General features: G+C 66.8%; 2 protein-coding genes across 3 annotated transcripts; one reads left to right on the forward strand and one right to left on the reverse strand.

Moving 5' to 3' along the window:
* Window positions 1-732: 732 nt before the first annotated feature.
* Window positions 733-4,973, reverse strand: SNCB (synuclein beta). The gene is made up of 6 exons (XM_076349789.1): window positions 4,914-4,973; window positions 4,648-4,775; window positions 3,114-3,152; window positions 2,645-2,763; window positions 1,716-1,805; window positions 733-1,479 (listed from the first exon to the last, which is right to left on the reverse strand). Exons 2-6 carry the CDS (start codon window positions 4,766-4,768, stop codon window positions 1,447-1,449), a joined length of 402 nt encoding a protein of 133 aa, XP_076205904.1. The 5' UTR covers window positions 4,769-4,775; window positions 4,914-4,973; the 3' UTR covers window positions 733-1,446.
* Window positions 4,974-5,944: 971 nt separating this feature from the next.
* Window positions 5,945-7,484, forward strand: EIF4E1B (eukaryotic translation initiation factor 4E family member 1B). Of its 2 annotated transcripts, XM_076349908.1 has the most exons (7): window positions 5,945-6,013; window positions 6,188-6,276; window positions 6,387-6,482; window positions 6,619-6,682; window positions 6,885-6,998; window positions 7,110-7,249; window positions 7,370-7,484. In XM_076349908.1, the coding sequence occupies exons 1-7, from the start codon at window positions 5,996-5,998 to the stop codon at window positions 7,482-7,484; spliced, it is 636 nt and encodes a 211-aa protein (XP_076206023.1). In that variant the 5' UTR covers window positions 5,945-5,995. The 2 variants fall into 2 exon arrangements, with proteins under 2 accessions (XP_076206023.1, XP_076206022.1); XM_076349907.1 differs by having other exon boundaries at window positions 6,885-7,249.
* Window positions 7,485-17,014: the final 9,530 nt, after the last annotated feature.

Consider the following 17,014-nt stretch of genomic DNA (forward strand, 5'->3'; position numbering starts at 1 on the left):
CAAGGACTGTGCTCGGGTGGGCACAGGACCCCCTGCTGTGGTGGACGTCAGTTAGTGGTGTGTGGCAGTCACCTGCCCTTGAGGTGGTCACACTGCAGCTGAGCAAGCTGCGGGTGCCAGCCATGTCCCCGGCCCCCTGAGGGGACCACGGTCATGTAGGAAGGTGGGGACAGCAGAGGAGAGGCTCCCCTTTGCTCTGCGCTTCTAGCACAAGATCAGGGTGCGTCCCTAGGAGGTACCTTACGAACAGCAGCACATCCTGCTGCAGGGAGGACGGGGGGAAGCCTGCGCCCAGCACCTGAACCCCCTCTGCTAGCACAGCCTGGGAGGGAACCGGTGCTCCTGGGAGGGAACCAGTGCTTGAGCCCAGGACTGTGTCTAGCCTCATCCTGGCTTGGGGTCCTCAGCCCCAAAAGGCCGCCTGCATTCACCTGTAGATGCAAAGCACTGCAGCCAGCACACAGGCAGGTGGCACGGGGACACTGCCTGCGCCCCCAGGCCTCAGCCAGAGTGTGGCTGGAGGCCCAGGGCACGGTGAGCTGCTGCTGACGCAGCAGCGAGCAGACAGGAAGGCATCTTGTCCTCACGAGGACCCGGTCCTGCCCACTCCCCAAGCTGGAAGGGGTCAGCCAGTCTGCCCCAGCCCCTCATTCCTCTTCCCAAAACTACCCCTGCCACCAAAGCACAAGGCCACCCCTCTCCCCAGGGAACCCACAACCAGGACCAGGAAGCTACAGACAAGAGTTGGCTTTATTCACGGACACGGGGGCAGCTGTGTCACTGGCAGCTGCCCTCGTATTGCACATCCAGCGATGGGGGTGGGGGGATATCCATGCCACGTCACAACACAGCGTCGGCACTATGGGACCTCGAGGGGGGCGCGGGCACCGTCACCACCCAGCAGGCTGGGGAGTGGCTTGGGTGCCAAGGGTTCACAAAGGCAAAAGACCCGTCCACCCATAGATAGAGAGATATATATAAAAAAAATAGTTCCACAATGACCAGAGCAGAACCACAAGGACACGCGTGCAAGCTAAATGTACAGCAGCCCGCGAGCAGGTAAACATGCTTTGTACAGACACAGACACACCAGGACGCAGCCGGGGTTTATGGCGCTGGGAGGGATACAGAGCGATAAACCCGGGCTTCACGGACGCACACACACACGCACGCACACCAGCCCCTGCGGGCGATGCCCACGGCTCGGGCACACGCCAGGGCTTGGGGGCTTGGACACGGCGGGTTTTTCTCACTGCTAGACATGGTACGGAGACATGGACACAGTCCCTTGGAACGGAACTGGAGGAAGAACTCGTGAGCGAACGGGGCAGGGACACCCCTGCTCCTCCCTGGCACGTGGGCACCGGCCGGGGCCGACTGGGGAGGAGCAGGGGGCTACCGGCGGTTCATTGTGCTGCTGGTGGAAGAGGCGAGGACGGGGGTCCATTATGCCTCTGGCTCGTATTCCTGGTATTCCTCCTGTGGGGTGAGGAAAGAAAGAGTCGGTGAGAGAGCTCAGGTGGGGCACGGAGCCCCTGTCCCCCTCAGCCCCATGCCAGCCTGCCCGCGAGGCTGCAGGGCTGCGTGCGTGGGGCACCTGGGAGCAGGCAGGCTCTGGGCTTTGCTCCGCACAGCGATGGCCACCAGCACGCTGAGCGCTGGCACCCCGTGCCCTCTGCGGTGCCCTGTGCCACCCCACCACCCTGTCCCCTCACCTGCGGGGGCTCCTCGTAGCTCTCCCCCTCTGGCTCCAGCAGCGGCTCGACCAGCGGCTCCTCAACAGCCTCCTGGGCCACCTCCTCCGGCTGGGGATGAACCGAGGGGTCAGTCCCATGCACACAGCCCGCCACGCAGCACCCACCCTCCCTGCCCCTGCCAGACCGGGGGGACCTGGCAGAGACCAGCAACGCACCCAGGATGCTGGGGGCTCCACATGGGGGGCCCAGCGGAGGGGGGCTGGCAAGGACACCCCGAGCACGCACCAGTCCACCTAGCTGGGAGGTGACAGGCAGGAGTCCGTGGGAGCAGGGCCTGGGTGTGCGCATCCCTGCACCGTTCCCAGCCCCGGCCCCAGGCAGGTGATGGGTGCTGGCACCGTGTGGGCCCTGGCGGGCTCCAGGCACTGGCGGGGCCGCAGGAGCATCCTGCATCCCTGGCAGGGGAGGGTAGGGCTGGGTAACCCCTCCCCGGGGCTGGCAGAGCAGCTGGCAGGAGAGAAAGGAGGGCGGCCGATCCCCCCGTGCAGCAGCGGTGGCGGCGGTGGCCTCATTTCTTCAGCTGATGCTATTTTGGGCTAAGCTGGAAGCCAACGGCTCATGGGGGAGGCGAGATGCGAACCCGCTGCCCCTCCCTGCCCCTCCACTGCCGCAGCTGTCAGGTCACCTCACAGCCACTGGAGCGATGCGCCACCGGCCCCTCACCGCCGGCCGCCATGCAGGAGCCCGCACACGCACACGTCTGCAGCAGCCACGCACGCAGCCGGCACACTCGGGGCAGCGACGCCTGCCTGCCCTGGGCACAGGCAGAGTAGCTGGGGACCCTTGGGGTCCTTCCCGCGGGGCTGGGGAGCAGCCGAGGAGCTCCCCAGCAAGCCTGGGGACATGCCAGCTTCCCTGCGGGCATGGCAGTGGCCAGGGGGTCTCACCTTCAAGTCCGCAGGGAACTCCTCCTTCTTCACCAGCCCGGTGGCCGCCGCAATGTTGCCAGCACCCGAGAACGCCGCTTCGCCCAGCTGGGACGCCTGCTCCTTTGCTTTCTCAGCCACTGCAAGAGCCGGGGGTGCCCATCAGTGCCCCCCCCGTGCCAGGGAGGGGTGCCCAGCCATGGCACTGTGCCCTGAACCACCCAGGGGGGGCTGGTGAGGAGTCTCTGGGCAGAATCAGGCCCTCCCCACCTCCCTGTCCGGGCGCTGGGGAGGGGAGGGGGCCGGGACGCTGCTCTGCAGCTGGGCATGGAGTGTGAGCAGCCGCCGCAAATCGTTCGTTGCGGGCCCTGTTATATAAGAGGCTTTAGCTGGGTGACATCAGCCCCTCAATTAGCCTCTGATCTCGTTAGCGTGGCTGCACTCTCACGGCCAGAGGGGTACCGCGGCGGGGAGCCAGAGGGGCCCATACCTGAGGTGACACCTTGCACCACGCCTTGGGTTTTACTCCCTGTGGGTAGAAAGAGACAGAGACAGGGTTAGAGGGGCCGGCGGCTGGGCTCTGCCACATGCCATGCCCGGGACCCTGGCAGGGCTCTGTGAGCCAGGGCAGCATCATGCCCGCACCCCAGCCTGGCCACATCGGGGCAGCCGGGGGGCCGAGCACCTACCTGGCTCACTGCAAGGCTCCTCCAGTCCCTGCAGGAGCCTGGGCTGGGACAGCACAGGGCCACCGCTGTGTGCCAGGCAGGGCAGAGACCCCGGGGCCCAGCGCCGTGCCGGGCCACAGCCAGGCAGGGTGAACACCAGCCGTGCCACTGAGCAAAGCCTCCCACAGGAGCCAGGATCCATACCCAGAGCTGGGGCCAACACGGCATGGGAAGCCCCACAGCTGGAGCGGCCCTGGGCAGGGTGCTGCTGGTGGCCATGCTGACCCTGCCAGGTTCTCTTCAGGCAGAGCGACACCGCCCGCAGATGCCAGGACACACCACAGGATGGGAGCAGGGTGTCTGTGACTGGGAGGGGGGGCGGGGAAGGCAGGGGCTGGGCAGCTCCTGCAGGATGGGTCCTCAGGGTGCTCCTTGAGCTGCTGGACCCCCGGCCAGGGCACACACCCCTGGGCAGGGTGGGGGTCCAGGGCAGGCACCCACCACCACCCAGGGGAACAGCCCTGGGGCCTCAGCCCTCCCGCAGAGCTAGTGCCCTCCGGAGCGGGACGGAGCCCCAGCCCTGCGCCCTCCCTCCCGCTGCAGGCAGGGGCGGCCTCAGCTCCCTCCCCGAGCAGCCCAATACCACAGCCGGGCACACAGCCTGCCCGGCAGCTGCCTCCTCCCTGCCAGCGATGTCTTCTAGGACTTGGCCCCGAATGGACCCCGGCCCCGAGGGGCAGCACAGAGGGACCCCCCCAGCCGCCGGCTGGGTGCAGGGGAGATGCCGGCAGAGCCATGGTGTGGGATGCGCTCCAGGGCACGGCCTCTCCGAGGGGGACAAACGTGTCCCCAGCCCCTGTGCTCTGAGCCGGGCACATCCCAGCACAGGGGTCACCACTTCCATCACGGTCCCTCTGCGCTCCTGCCCCAGAGCATCCTCAGCGAGGAGCCGCAGGGCCCTCGGGCTCAGACCACCGGGAGCTGCAGGGGGTCCAGTCCCCGGTGGTCCCATCTCCTCAGCCCGGGGACCAGCCCCGACCCTGCCGCTGCCCGCGGGGCCCCATCCTCCTGCCTGCACCTGCCCTGCGGGCAGGGGGTGGGCAGGGCACTGCGGGCACCGGCCCTCTGCCCCGGGGCACCCCGCCGGCAGGGTGGCCGTAGCGGGGAAGGGGCAGGCGGGGGTGGGAGCGGGGCCGGGGACAGGTGGGGACGGCAGGGGGATGGGCAGGAGGACGCAAGGGCAAACGCAGGAGCAGGCAAGGGCAGGCAGAAGCGAGCCGGCAGGGGCGTGCAGGGGACGGACAGGGATTAGCCGGGGGGGGAGGCAGGGGGCAGGCAGGCCGGGCCGGCCCTTACCGACATAGAGGACCCCCTCCTTGGTCTTCTCGGCGGCCTCGGCCACCCCCTGCTTGGTCTTCTCGGCGGCGGCGACCACCCCCTCCTTGGCCTTGGACAAGCCCTTCATGAACACCTCCATGGCGGCTCTGCGGGGAGAGGCCGCACGGCTTCACCCCGCCCCGGCCCGGCCCCGCTCCCGCCCGTCCCGCGCATCCCCGCGCATCCCCGCGCCCCCGGCCCCGCCGCCCGCCCGCCCCCGGCCCCGGCCCCGCCGCCCGCCCGACCTGACTCGCTGGCGGCGGGGACGGGCGGGCCGGGCCGGGCCGGGCCGGTCTGCGGCGGGGCGGGCTCAGTGCGGCTGTGCCGGGGCCGCGCCGCGATGCGCTGCGCCGCGATGCGCCGTGATGCGCGGGGGGGACCGCGCCGCGCCGGGCTGAGCCGTGCCCGGCCGTGCGGGGCCGTGCCCGGCCGCCCCCGCCCCGCACCGCACGGGAGCGGCACCCCCGGCCCTTGGACGCCCCAGCCCGCGGACTCCTTCCCCGCACGGCTCGGCACCCCCGGGACGGTCCCATCATGTCGCATCTTCTCCCCATCCCCACCCGTCCTGATCCCATCCCATGCTGTCCCCACACTATCCTTGCCCTGGTCCCCATCACGTCCCGTCCCCATCCCACCCTCTCCCTGTCCCATGTCCTCCCGATCCTGATCCCATCTCGTCCTGATCCCATCCCTTCCTCTCTACAGGCTGTCCCCATCCCATCCTGTCCCCATCCCACCCCCTCCATGTTCTATCCTGTCCCTGTGCCATTCCCGTCCCCCATCCCCTCCTCATCATGTCCTCTTCCCACCTCATCCCACCCCATTCCCATCCCACCCTGTCCCTACCCCATCCAATTCTGATCCCATGCCCTCCCCGTCACATCCCACAGTCTCCCCATCCCATTCCATTCCTATCCCATGTTGTTCCCATCCCATCCTACCCTGATCCCATCCTCCCCATTGCATCCCATCACATCCCAACCCCACCCCCCATCCTGATGCTATCCCGCCCTATCTGTGTGCCATCCTGCCCTGCCCCATACCACACCACCTTGATCCCACCCCACGCTGTCCCCACCTTACCCCATCCTAACCCCCCATCCTGATCCCATCCCACCCTGACCCCCTGCCCTCAATCCCCCAGCTCCCTGCCCTAGGGGGGGATCACCCCATCTCCCTGCTCCCCAGGAGGGGCAGGCCTGGCATCCCCTCCCCAGCACACCGCTCTCCCGCCCCACCAGCTGCAGGTGGGACGGCTGCCTCATCCCGCCCGCCTGTGGGCACTTAAGAGCCAGGGGTGGCTGGGGGGGAGCCTGAGCTGGGCAGGATGGCTACAGGGGAGCAGGTGAGTGTTCTCCCTGTGGGCTGGGCCTAGCAGCAGAGCCTAAGGCAGCCCTGCCGTCCCCTCGGGGCTCCTGGCTGTGGGATCCATGTTGTGGTGTGGGGGTGGCTGGGGGGGGCTGCAGGCTCCCTGCTGGGGTGGCCACGGGGCTCCTCGGGGCTGTCCCTCCTTCCCCAGCGGAGGCAAGAGGATCGGCGGCGGCGGAGGGCTCAGCAGCAAGAGTTGCTCCTGGCAGAGAGCCTGGGCAAGCACCCCCTGCAGAACAGGTATGGGGGGCCTGGCCATGGGCAGCCTCTCCCAGCGCTGGGAGGGGGGTGCCAGGGCTGGAGGGGGGGGTCTAGCATGGCTGACTCCCCCATCTCCCCTCCCTCCCCAGGTGGGCACTGTGGTTCTTCAAGAATGACAAGAGCAAGATGTGGCAGGCAAACCTGCGCCTTGTCACCAAGTTCAGCACTGTGGAGGACTTCTGGGCGTGAGTGTCCCATGGGTGGGCAATGTGCCCCCTCCGGAGAGGCCCCGGTGAGGGGATCTGGGCCAGAGAAGGGTGCTGGGGGTCCCTGAGGCACCACTTCTCACCTGCTTCTGTGTCTTGTCTCCGCCCGGCACAGGCTGTACAGCCACATCCAGCTCGCCAGCAAGCTCACATCTGGCTGCGACTACTCCCTCTTCAAGGTGCGACACCCCCTCAGCTGCAGTCCCTCCTCAGAGCCTCCTGCAGCACCCAGCATTATGGGGGCACACTGGGTGCCAGTGGGGCTGGCAGGGTGCCCTGGCCATAGGGTGGGAGGGGAAGCCTGGCTGGCTGCTCACAGCTCTGCGAGCTGGCTCTGGCTGGGTGCTTGGTGCCCCTGACCATCCCTTTGCCTGTCCCTAGGACGGCATCGAGCCCATGTGGGAGGACAGCCAGAACAAGCGTGGCGGGCGCTGGCTCATCACCCTGGCCAAGCAGCAGCGGCACACTGAGCTGGACCGTTTCTGGCTGGAGACGGTGAGTGCGGCCCCGCTCGGGCTGGCCTGCAGTGTTCTGGCAGCGGTGTTTCCCCCTGCCGCAGCGCTGAGCCCCAGTGGGGACTGTCCCAGTCTCCCCTTCTCCCGGCAGCTGCTGTGCCTCATTGGGGAGATGTTTGATGAGTACAGCAATGAGGTGTGCGGGGCTGTCATCAACATCCGCGCCAAGGGGGACAAGATCGCCATCTGGACCCGGGAAGCGGAGAACCGGGAAGGGGTCACCCACATTGGGTAATGCAGCTTTGTGAGGGGGCTGTGTGGGGCCATGTTTGGGGGTAATGGGGTCCCTGGGCAGGGAGCCAGTGGGAGAAGTGATGCTGCCCCATTCACATAGCCCCTTCCCTCTTCCAGGCGTGTCTACAAGGAGCACCTGGGCCTGTCGCAGAAGGTGGCCATTGGGTACCAGGCTCACGCGGACACGGCCACCAAGAGTGGTTCCCTCACCAAGACCAAATTTGTGGTGTGACTGCGGGGGGAGCGGGGCGCTGCCCACGGGGTCCCTCTGTCCTGTCCCACAATGAATGGCTGCAGCTGAGCATGATCTGTGTGTCCAGGGCTAGGCCAGGGCTCTGGCACCCTGGGGTGGGCCTTACTTGGGAGGGTCTCCTGGGAGGGGAATGATGTGTTGCCATATCCTGCACCTGCCTGCTGGGTGAGCGGGGCCAGGAGCACAGAGTTGGCATTGCCATCACTGTGGGCTTGGGGCACTGTGTGTATCCCCCTGCCTCCCCCAGTGCCTGGGACCAGTGCCCTCTCTCTGGGGCTGTGGGGGTGTCCTGCTCTGGGGGGACCCTGGATAGTCCCCAGGAGGATGCTGGGCTCTGTCCTCCCCTGGCCAAGGCACAGGCACAGCTCACTGCCCTGCGAGCCTAGGTGTGGGAGAGGGTACCAGAGCCCAGCTCCTCTGGGTTGTCTCAGCCTGAGGAGCTGGTCCCCATCTCTCCCAAGCCCCTGCACATCAGCGGGACACAGGTCTGCCTTCTCGGGAAGACCAGCTCCCAGCTGAGGGTTGCCCAGCGTCTCTGCAGGGTCAGTGCTGGGGCTGCAGCACAGCATCGTCCCCACACTGCCCACCTCAGGCTGTGTTTGCTCACATCCCCTCCCACAGGCACCTGCAGCACAGGTGGTATGAAGCTTATTTGCTTCCTAAGGGTTTATTGGTGCCAGACCTGCAGGTTCACAGCCCCAGTCCATTGAGCCCTAGGAGTTTGCTGGCTCCTCCTTTCCATGGCCCATGTCCTCTGCTGTCCCTCCTGGCTCTGGCTGCAGAGGGACCCCCCCTTACTCTTCCCCGCCCTGCTCCAGCACCACCCAGCCCACACTCTGTACTTTAGTCCTGTATTTGTGTTTTTGATTGTTGGGTCTGTTCTTTCCCCTGCCTATTAAGGTTCTTGAGGTGGAGCTGCCTGCTCACCTCCTGACCGTGCTGCCTGCACTGCTGGCCTCGCTGCAGCTCTCCTCCAAGAGAGCTCCTCCTCCATCCCTCTTCTCCAGGAGCACCTGGGCAGCTCCAGCTCAGCCTAGCGTTGCACCCTGTTGAGGGCAGCACATCCAGCCCATACATGCCTCCCTGTGAGTGCAGAGCCGGGTCCATTTGTCCCCCCACTGCTGTGTGGTGCCTGTGCTGGCTCAGTGCTGCCCTGCCCGCAGCTGGGGCTGCTGCCTACACCTGGGGTTTGCAGAGAGCTGGTCCTGCAGAAGGACAGAGTCTTGACTATGTCTCCGCTATTGCAGTTGGTTGAGGCATGTCCGGCCACAGCTCTGCAGGCAGGTGGTGCGGCCGTGGCACCCTGGGCCCTTGGCTGCCTGCAATGCAACCCTTGTGGGGTTTGCTGGAGCATGCTGAGCCCTGCCTGCTCTGGGATGCTGCCATGGCTGCACAGAGCTGTGCCCCTGGGACTCAGCTGCCCTTCTCCAGGGCCAACAGCCCTGCAGCTCCCCTGGGGCAGCTGTGCCAGGGCTCTGCCTGCAGCCTGCCTGCCCTTCACTACCCCCATTGCCCCCTATGCCAGGCGCACTGGGGGTGAGAGATGCTGCCAGAGAGGGAAGGTGTTTGTCCCTGGCACGCCATGTCCCTGTGTCCTTGCATCATGTGCTGGCCCTGGGCTGCTTCTCTGTGCAGGTACAAGGGGGACAGGACCCTGCTGCCCTCCCCTGTAGGGCAACTGGGGCAGGGGTGCTGCGGGTCACACTGGCCCCACAGCAGAGCCAGGCAGGGGGGGGGGGGAACGGCAGTATAGGGGTGGCTGGTACCCCCAAGCCTGGGGTGCCTGCAGGCGGGACAGCCGGGGAGGCCCTGAAGAGGGGACCCGGGCATAGGGTCTACCGGCTGGGGCTGGGGCTAGGGGCTGCAGCCTGCCCTGCCCGGGCTCGGTCCGCACGGGCAGCGTGTCCCGCCGGGCGGGCAGCCCGGCTGCTGCCTGCACTGCCGGCTCGTCGCCACGCGATGGTGCCGCTCGCCCGGCCTTGGCCAGCTCCGGTACGGCCGGGCTGGCAGCCTGCCCTGCCTGCAGTGGGGTACCTGGCACAGCCCTGCCTGCGGTGGGGTACCCTCCGTTCTGCCCTACCTGCAGGAGGGTACCCCCTGCCTGCCCTGCTGCAGAGCTGCCCCAGCCCCCCCCGCGTGAGAGGCAGGCAGGAGCCACGCGTGGGGCACGGGTTGTGGGGCTGGCAGGCCTGAAGCTGGAGGGGGGGGTGAAAACATGAGGGGTGTGTGGGGTGCTGAGACCCCATCCAATGCACTGTTAATGGCCCCTGTTTGTGGCCCCCCCCCTCCCCCCCCAGCAGTAGCAGCACGAAGTGGGTGAGGGCAAGGGGTTGCCTGTCCCTCTGCCCCTTCAACCTGCTCCTCTGCCTGGCATGGCCCCCCTCATAGCCCCCCACCTGGCTCTGGGGCTGAGTCCCCCTGTGCCACGCTGGCACGCTGTCCCTGTCTCCTCACCCCCACAATGGGCGCAGCAAGGGGGCTGTGCTCATGGGGTGCCCTGCGCCCTGCCACGCGGGGAGGCCAAGGTTACCTGGGGGGGGTGGCGGGGTCGGTGGCAGAAGCTGCTGCGCGCTGCCGTGGTTCATTGCCATTCGCATGCAGCCGCGGTGGGATTTCATTTGATTGGAAAAGTAATAGGGGCCATTTATCTCCGTGGCTTTATGGGATCCCAGCAGCACTGCAGCCCAGCCGGGCCAGGGGTGGGGGGCTGGCGGTGCCCACCTGGAGCCCACCCTGTGGGTACATGATGGTCTCCATCCTTGGTTCCTGCACCCCGGGGTCCCTGCCTGAGGGGGAAGAGGGTGCTGAGAGGTGGGGGGTACTCGGGGACCCCCCCGGGTGGGCACAGTGGTGGCTGGGAGCCATCCAGTGAGCGCAGCAGTGCCAACGCTGCCCCCGGCCTGTCTCACACTGGGCAGCTGTCCCAGCTGGCAGCCGAGCTGGCAGTCCTGTCAATAATCATAATTAAAAATTAATACTAATCAAAAGGGAGAGGCAGATGGCAGCAGACATGCGGCAGGGCTGCAGGTGGGGGCAGGGGGCACTGGAGCCAGGGGGGCTGGTGAGGACAGGGATGGGGGGGCCCGGGGAGCCATGGGGTGCAGTGGGGCAGGAGGGTCAGGGTGCTGTGGGGTCCAGTGGGGATGGGGGGTGCAGGGTAAGGGACCCATAGGGCACAGCAGGATGAGGATGTGGGGCCAGGGTTGCTGTGGGTCACAGCGGGGATGGGGACAGCAGCATGGCGCTGGGCTGGCACAGGGATGGGGACCTGTGTCCCCCTCTCCAGGTGGGTGGCACAGGTTGGTGGTGCCAGGCGCCTGCTCAGGGTCACCTTACCGGCAGCTGGCATGCAGCCAGGGCCGGGCGCTGCTGGTCCGCACCTCGGCTCGGCAGGCTGCCAGCCCAGCCTCTCCCTGCGCCACCAGCTCTGACGGCTCCAGCAGCGAGGACAGATCCTGCCTCCTGCCCCCAGCACACGCCTGGTGCCAGGCTGGGTGCAGGCACCCATCCCGCTGTGACCAGTGGGTGCTGCAGGGTTAAAAATCCCCTAAAGTAACTGGGGAAGGAGCTGCGGGCTCCATGGCACGTGGGCTAGGGAAGAACTGGCAGCGCTGGCTCACTGTGGGAGTGGGCAGGCAGCATGGCTGCCAGCGCTGGGGTTGTGCCACACTGTTCTCGTGGTGCCTGTGCCCACCTCCCTGCCCCATTGCCTGCCCGGGGGCCATGGGGATGCTCTGGGCCCTGGCAGGGGGTACGTCGGCATGCAGGGGACCTCCAGCCCTGTGTACCGCCAGCATCCCGGGGGGACAGGCCCCCACGAGGTGCCCTGTGCCCTCCTTGCCCACCCTGCTGGGCCCTGCTGAGGGCACAGGCTGAGCTCGCCCTTCGTCCATGAACACCATGGCATGTGAGGAGGGGTACCCAGGGTGAGGGGTACCTACCATGCACCGTTCCCATGACAACCTCCCCGGAGACAGCAGCCGGTGCGGGAGAAGTGGGAGGCGAGGGGCCTACGGACCCCTCCACGCTCAGGCTCCTGCATGGCAGGCCACAGCAGGGCGCAGCAGAAGGGCTGCACCCATGGGTCTTGCTCCCGGCCTCAGCGTGTGCCTGCCCCATCCTGCTCCTTGCCCACTGTCCCTGCAGTGTGGGGCAGGCATGGCAGTACTGATGCTGTCCACCCGCGCTGGGTTTGCACCGGGGGGGGGGGGGGTGTGGTGTGGCAGAGCAGGGTTTGCACGGGGGGGTTGGCATGGAGGGTCTGCACAGAGGGGAAGGGGTTAAGTGCCTGCAGGGCTGTCCCCAGTGCCAGCAGCAGAGGCAGGGGGGAGGGGGACGACGACGACAGTATCTCCTGCCCTGTGCTGCAGGGAGCCTGTACCTGAGAAGGGTCCCTTGCTGTCACTTCTCATCTGCATGACAGTGGCAACTAGGCTCCTGCAACACGGCTGAGCACTCTCCTTCCCCTGCAGGGACAGGCTGGCACTTCCCGCTTGGCAGAGGTGGGGCGGGGGGGGGGGGGGGGGGGGGGCGCGGGTGGGATGGGGACAGGGACAGGAGCCGCGTGGCCACAGACCTGCAGGCATCAGACCTGCAGGCATGGCTGCAGCACAGTGCTGTGGCAGGCTGCAGGCAGTGCCCCGCCGCAGGCAGAGCTGTCCCTGCCACTCTGCCTTATGCCCCCCATCCACCATCACTTTGGGGTTTGGTCTGCTGGCCCCGTGCCATGGCCTGGGTGCCCCCCAGCTGGCTGGCACATGCCCACGGGGCCTTGTCTCCCCCCCAAAGCACCGTGCCCAAGCTGTCCCTGAGCCTCCACCACGGGCACGGCGCAGCCCCTGCCCGCAGCCCCGTCCCTCGGCTCCCTCAGCCTACGCTTGGAAGGACCAGCCTTTGCATCCCTCGACACAGATGCATCCCAACAGCTGGGAAAGGGGGGTGCTCCATTAGCACCTCCACGTCCTCCCAGCGTGGCACAGGGACCGGCTGCTCTCCTGGCCAAGGGGGAGCAGCCGCCAGCCCTGTGGCTGCTGGGGCACAGGGCACACGGAGGGCAGTGCCACCAGTGCCTGTCCTTTCCCTCCTGGCCCTGTGCACCCCTGTGTTACCTTGCAAGGGGATGGTGATGCTGCAGCCCACAGCCAACCCCCTGCCAGCAGCCAGCTGTGGGGCCGGGGGGCTGCCAGGCTCCCTGCCAGACTCCCTGCTTGTCTCCCTGCCCACCCGCCCCAGCACCGCGTCTCTGGCTGGGAGGGCTGGTGTTTCCCAGGCGGTCGATGTGCCCATCGATCCCGCACAGCTCTGCCGGCTGCTCTGCCACCGCCCTGCTAATTAATTGTCTGCTGCTGTTGCTGCTGTTGCTGCTGCTGCAAGGAGCACCGGGCACCCGGGGTGCCTGGGCTGCCTGCACCCTGCCCTGCCTGCCCTGCCTGCGAGCTCACAGCCCCTGCCCCACACGTGGTCTGGAGGCCCCGTGGGAGCTGGCACCCACCTTGGACCCATGCCTGGCCCACCTGCACCACAGAGGGGGGATCTGTGTCAGGCTGGGGAGGGGGCTGGCAGGCCCTGGGCTGGGCTGAGGGGTACACGGGACTGAGGAGGGGGTTGGGGTGCAGCACATGGCCCCTTTCAGCCCTGTCGGCTGCCCTTGTCCAGGACACCCTCCCGCTGCTCGCAGTCGTGCCTGCACCAGCCTGCGCCAGCCCCCGGCCAGGTGCGGGGACAGGGATGGGGACGCTGCCTTTGTGCCGGGCTGTAATGAGATTTCTGCTTGGCTGCCTGGATAGAAAATCCCAGCCGGAAGATGCGAAAAGCCTCTCCGAGCCCCTGCAGCCTCCTGCCCCTGGCCACCCTGGGGGCATCCGGAGGTTGCCCCCGCCCCAGCACCCACAGCACTGCTAGGGGGGCATTGGCACCAGCTGTCTGGGAGCACCTGCTGTGCTGGCTGGCACAAGGCACCCATGGGATGCACAAGCCAGCAGCTTCGCTACCTATTCACCCCAATCCCCCCATCCCAGCCCCACGCTGCCATCGGTGCAGCCACCACACACCCGGGCTGGGGGTGCCAGGCACACCCTTGGGGACCCCGGACTGCACAACATTGCCATGCCCACCTTCCTGTCTGTCCAGGCGCAGGCACCAGCACTCCAGTGCCTCCGGCCACTGCCACTCTCCGGTGAGGTCCCGGCGCTGTGGCACCACGTCTGCAGGACCCGTGTGTGCAGGGTGGCACCGTGCTGTGCCCCGGCCCCTCCAGCTGCCCCCTTTTCCCCCACAGCAGCAGCAAATCTGTCTTCTTAAAAGGCGGGGAGTGGCTCTGCGGGCACTGGGGGCTGCAAGGAGCGGGCTGTGCTGGGACGGGCTTTGCTGCGTGTCTTAATGGAGCCCTTCCCGCCCCTGGCGCCGGGTGCTGTTAATCTACTCTTGCAAATGGCTAATTTTGAAAATCCTCTTATCAGAATTAGGTCCTGAACATCCATATTTATTTACTTTTCATTTTCATAATCTTTCTGTTCCTCGTGCAGCTGGGGTTGTTCTCGGGCTCCTGGCTCCGTGGCCGAGCATCCCCGTGCAGTATGTGCTGTGCCATACCGTGCCATGCCATGCCATGCCATGCCATGCCACACTCTGACATGTGTCCCTTGCACAGCACACATGTTCCTCGCACCCTCGGTTCTGTCATCGACACCAGCAGTGCCAGTGCCCGCTCCCCGCTGGAGCACCCTCCCGGCTCCAGCACCCTGCACAGCCCTGTCCCTGTCCGGCGCCAGGGTCCTGGCCGCATCCTGCTCATGGGAGGCATTATGCATTGTTTATTCGTCAGCACCTTCCCCCTTTGTAACTCAATTAGGCAGGCAGCGGTTTTGCTAATACAATGGTGTTTAATATTCAACTTCCTTAAATACCACAAATGGATGGGGAGGCAGCGCGCAGGCGATCCATTATACATGAGCTCAAATACCTATTTAAATATTTGATGGGAGTTTAGAAAATCTCGGGGCTGGCCTTGCCCGCGGCTGCTGGACCTGGGCAGGAGGTCAGGCACGGCACGGGCAGGGGCTTTGCCAGACCCGGTGATGGGTGGGAGCTGCTTTGCCTTGGCTGGCCCAGCTGGATGTGGTGCCCAGGGCATGTGGTGAGGGGGGAGCAGTGCCGGGGCGGTGCCGTCCCCAGGGAGGTGGCAGCCACAGCCGGCGGAGCCCGGGTACCGCCACCCGCCAGGTGATGCCCTCCCTCCACCTCCACCCCAATCCAATTTCTTTCAGGAGAAAGCCCTGGCACAACGGCTGCAGCACGTGGCTGAGCCATGACCACGGTGCGCCAGAGAAGAGAATTAATTTTTAATTCCATCTTAATTACTCTGAGTAATAATCCATTTACAGCGCCCGGTGGGGCCAGCAGTTCCAGCATCCCCCTGGGGCTGTGGCGGGACACCCAGGTGCTGAGCATGCCGTGCTGGGGGCACCAGACCAGGCACCACGCTCTCCTCCTCGAAGCCCCCGAGTCCCACGGCTGTGGCTGTGTCTCCTCATGTCACCCCAGCAGGTGGTCAGGGCTCCCAGGTGTCCCCATAGGCACAGGCCAGGCTGGCACAGCACCGGTGGCAGCGGGGCTTGGAGCTCGGGTGAAGCAGGATCTGGCTCATCCACCCCCTCAGCTCCTCGGCAAGAGGGAGAGGGAGCAGAATTGAAAGTGATCTCCCCAATCTGTATTAATTAGAGTCTATTAACTCGTCAGCACACCCTGCCGCTTCCAAACTGACGGCCCGGCCGTGCCAGCCTGCAGCGCAGGAGGGACACGCAGGGTGATGCCGTGTGGCCTTGGCGCGGCACCTGCGTGGCACTCTGTGTCACGAGCACATGGCGAGGGAACCAGGCGAAGTTGGGGCAGGACCGGGCACCCCCAGCACCCCCAGGCGGGTGGTGGGGCAGGCAGGGTGTGGTGGGCACCTGGGCAGTGGGAGTGTTGTTGCTGCCACCGCCGGCGCAGTGCCAGGAGCTGGAGCTGGAAGCCGTCCCGGGAGAGCGGCGCAAGGAGCAGATGGGGCTGGCGCCACGCCGGGGGCCCCGAGCCCCCTCCCCGCCACGCTGCCCCAGGGTGCTGGGTGCCCCGGGGACATGGGTGCCATCCGCACCAGGTACGCCCTCCTTGCCCTGCCCCGGCGCCTGGCCAGGGGGTCCGGCTGCCACAGGACCCCAGGCTGGAAGACCCAGCGCTACGGGGGAGCTCGCCCCGGTTCCCATGGCAGCCCCCCGGGAGCTCACGTGCGGCACAGTGACTTCAGCAGGAGCAGATGGAGCCGTGAGGAGTAAAAACATCCTGTTTCCATGCAAATGCCATCAGTAATAACAAACCAGCCTGAAGGAGGGTGGTTATCGCCACGCTGGGGCTCTACCCACGGAAGGCCAGGGGTCTCCTCTGCGGGCTGGCCCCCACCAGTGCCCGTGCAGGATGTGCTGGGGCTCGGGGCACTGCCTGGGGCAGCACAGCAGGATGGGAGCCGGCACCCATGGGTGCCACCCTGCGCGCGCTGCCCTGCCTGCGCACACAGCTGGTGCACAACCATATTGGCATGAGAGGTCCCCAGCAAGGGGGTGATGGTGGGAGACGGTTCTGGCCTTGCTCTGGGGCTGTTCTGGCCATGGCCTCTGCTCTGCCTGGTACCGCCAGTGCTGCGCTGGGGTGGATGGAGGCCGCGGCACAGCTGGTGCCACCTGGGAGAGCTGCGCTGGCTTCACACCCGCTTCAGCTCTTGAAGGTGTCAGAGCAGTTGTTAATTGTTCCTGGAGCTGCTAATGAAATTATCGCTGCGCGGCACTCAGAGCCGCTGCCCAGCCCTGCCCCCGCCCGGCCCCCACCGCTAGGAACAGGGGGCTGCTTGGCACTGCCGGCGTGGGCTCTGGCTCCCATGGGGTTCAAGGATCAGCTCGGGCACCCCAACGCAGCCTCACCCCCCTTCACCCCCCACCCCTTGCCCACACTGTGATCTGCCTGCTGGTGATGGCAGCGCTGCTTGCCAGGCACCTTGGCTGTGTGGCACCGGTGCCTGTGCCACCCCCTGTGTGCGGGGACGGCATGGGGAGGGAAGGGGCCGCATCCTGCAGCCAGGGCAGAGCCAAATCCCCTGGGAGAGGCCAGCCTGGCTGAGTGTGGGGGACCTTGGAGCCAGACCCCCATGCACAGTGGTGAGGTGGGGCCCCACGGGTGGCACACATTCCCACCAAGACGGTGGCCCTGCTTCCGTGACATTTCCCAGCACAAGACACCGCGCTCACCTGCTGGAGCCGTGGTGGCTGGAGGGTGCAGGGCAGGGTGCCAGCAGGACCCTCTGCTCATGGGGTTGTCCTCCCCACCCACCCGTGGGGTGCGAGGCTGGGCTGGGGGACCCCTGGGCATCACCTGGTCCAGGGAGGCAGCAGGGGCTCGGGGCAGAGCGGGGTGCGGGGTGAGTGCTGTGCCAGGAGGGTGCTGCGCCGGGGGGGGGGGGGGGGGGAGGTTCCCGGGGAGGG

This window comes from Aptenodytes patagonicus, chromosome 12 (genome assembly GCF_965638725.1).
Source record: "Aptenodytes patagonicus chromosome 12, bAptPat1.pri.cur, whole genome shotgun sequence".
Classification (NCBI taxonomy): Eukaryota; Metazoa; Chordata; class Aves; order Sphenisciformes; family Spheniscidae; genus Aptenodytes; species Aptenodytes patagonicus.

What these genes read in the sequence shown, in the direction of transcription:
- SNCB (XM_076349789.1), bottom strand. Translation starts at nt 4,768, where the DNA reads ATGGAGGTGTTCATGAAGGGCTTGTCCAAGGCCAAGGAGGGGGTGGTC. An exon ending in GGAGGGGGTCCTCTATGTCG is followed by an intron (nt 3,153 to 4,647) that starts GTAAGGGCCGGC and finishes TTCTACCCACAG; the next exon opens with GGAGTAAAACCCAAGGCGTG. An exon ending in GGTGCAAGGTGTCACCTCAG is followed by an intron (nt 2,764 to 3,113) that starts GTATGGGCCCCT and finishes CGGCTCTTGCAG; the next exon opens with TGGCTGAGAAAGCAAAGGAG.
- EIF4E1B (XM_076349907.1), top strand. An exon ending in AAGCACCCCCTGCAGAACAG is followed by an intron (nt 6,277 to 6,386) that starts GTATGGGGGGCC and finishes CTCCCTCCCCAG; the next exon opens with GTGGGCACTGTGGTTCTTCA. An exon ending in ACTGTGGAGGACTTCTGGGC is followed by an intron (nt 6,483 to 6,618) that starts GTGAGTGTCCCA and finishes CGCCCGGCACAG; the next exon opens with GCTGTACAGCCACATCCAGC.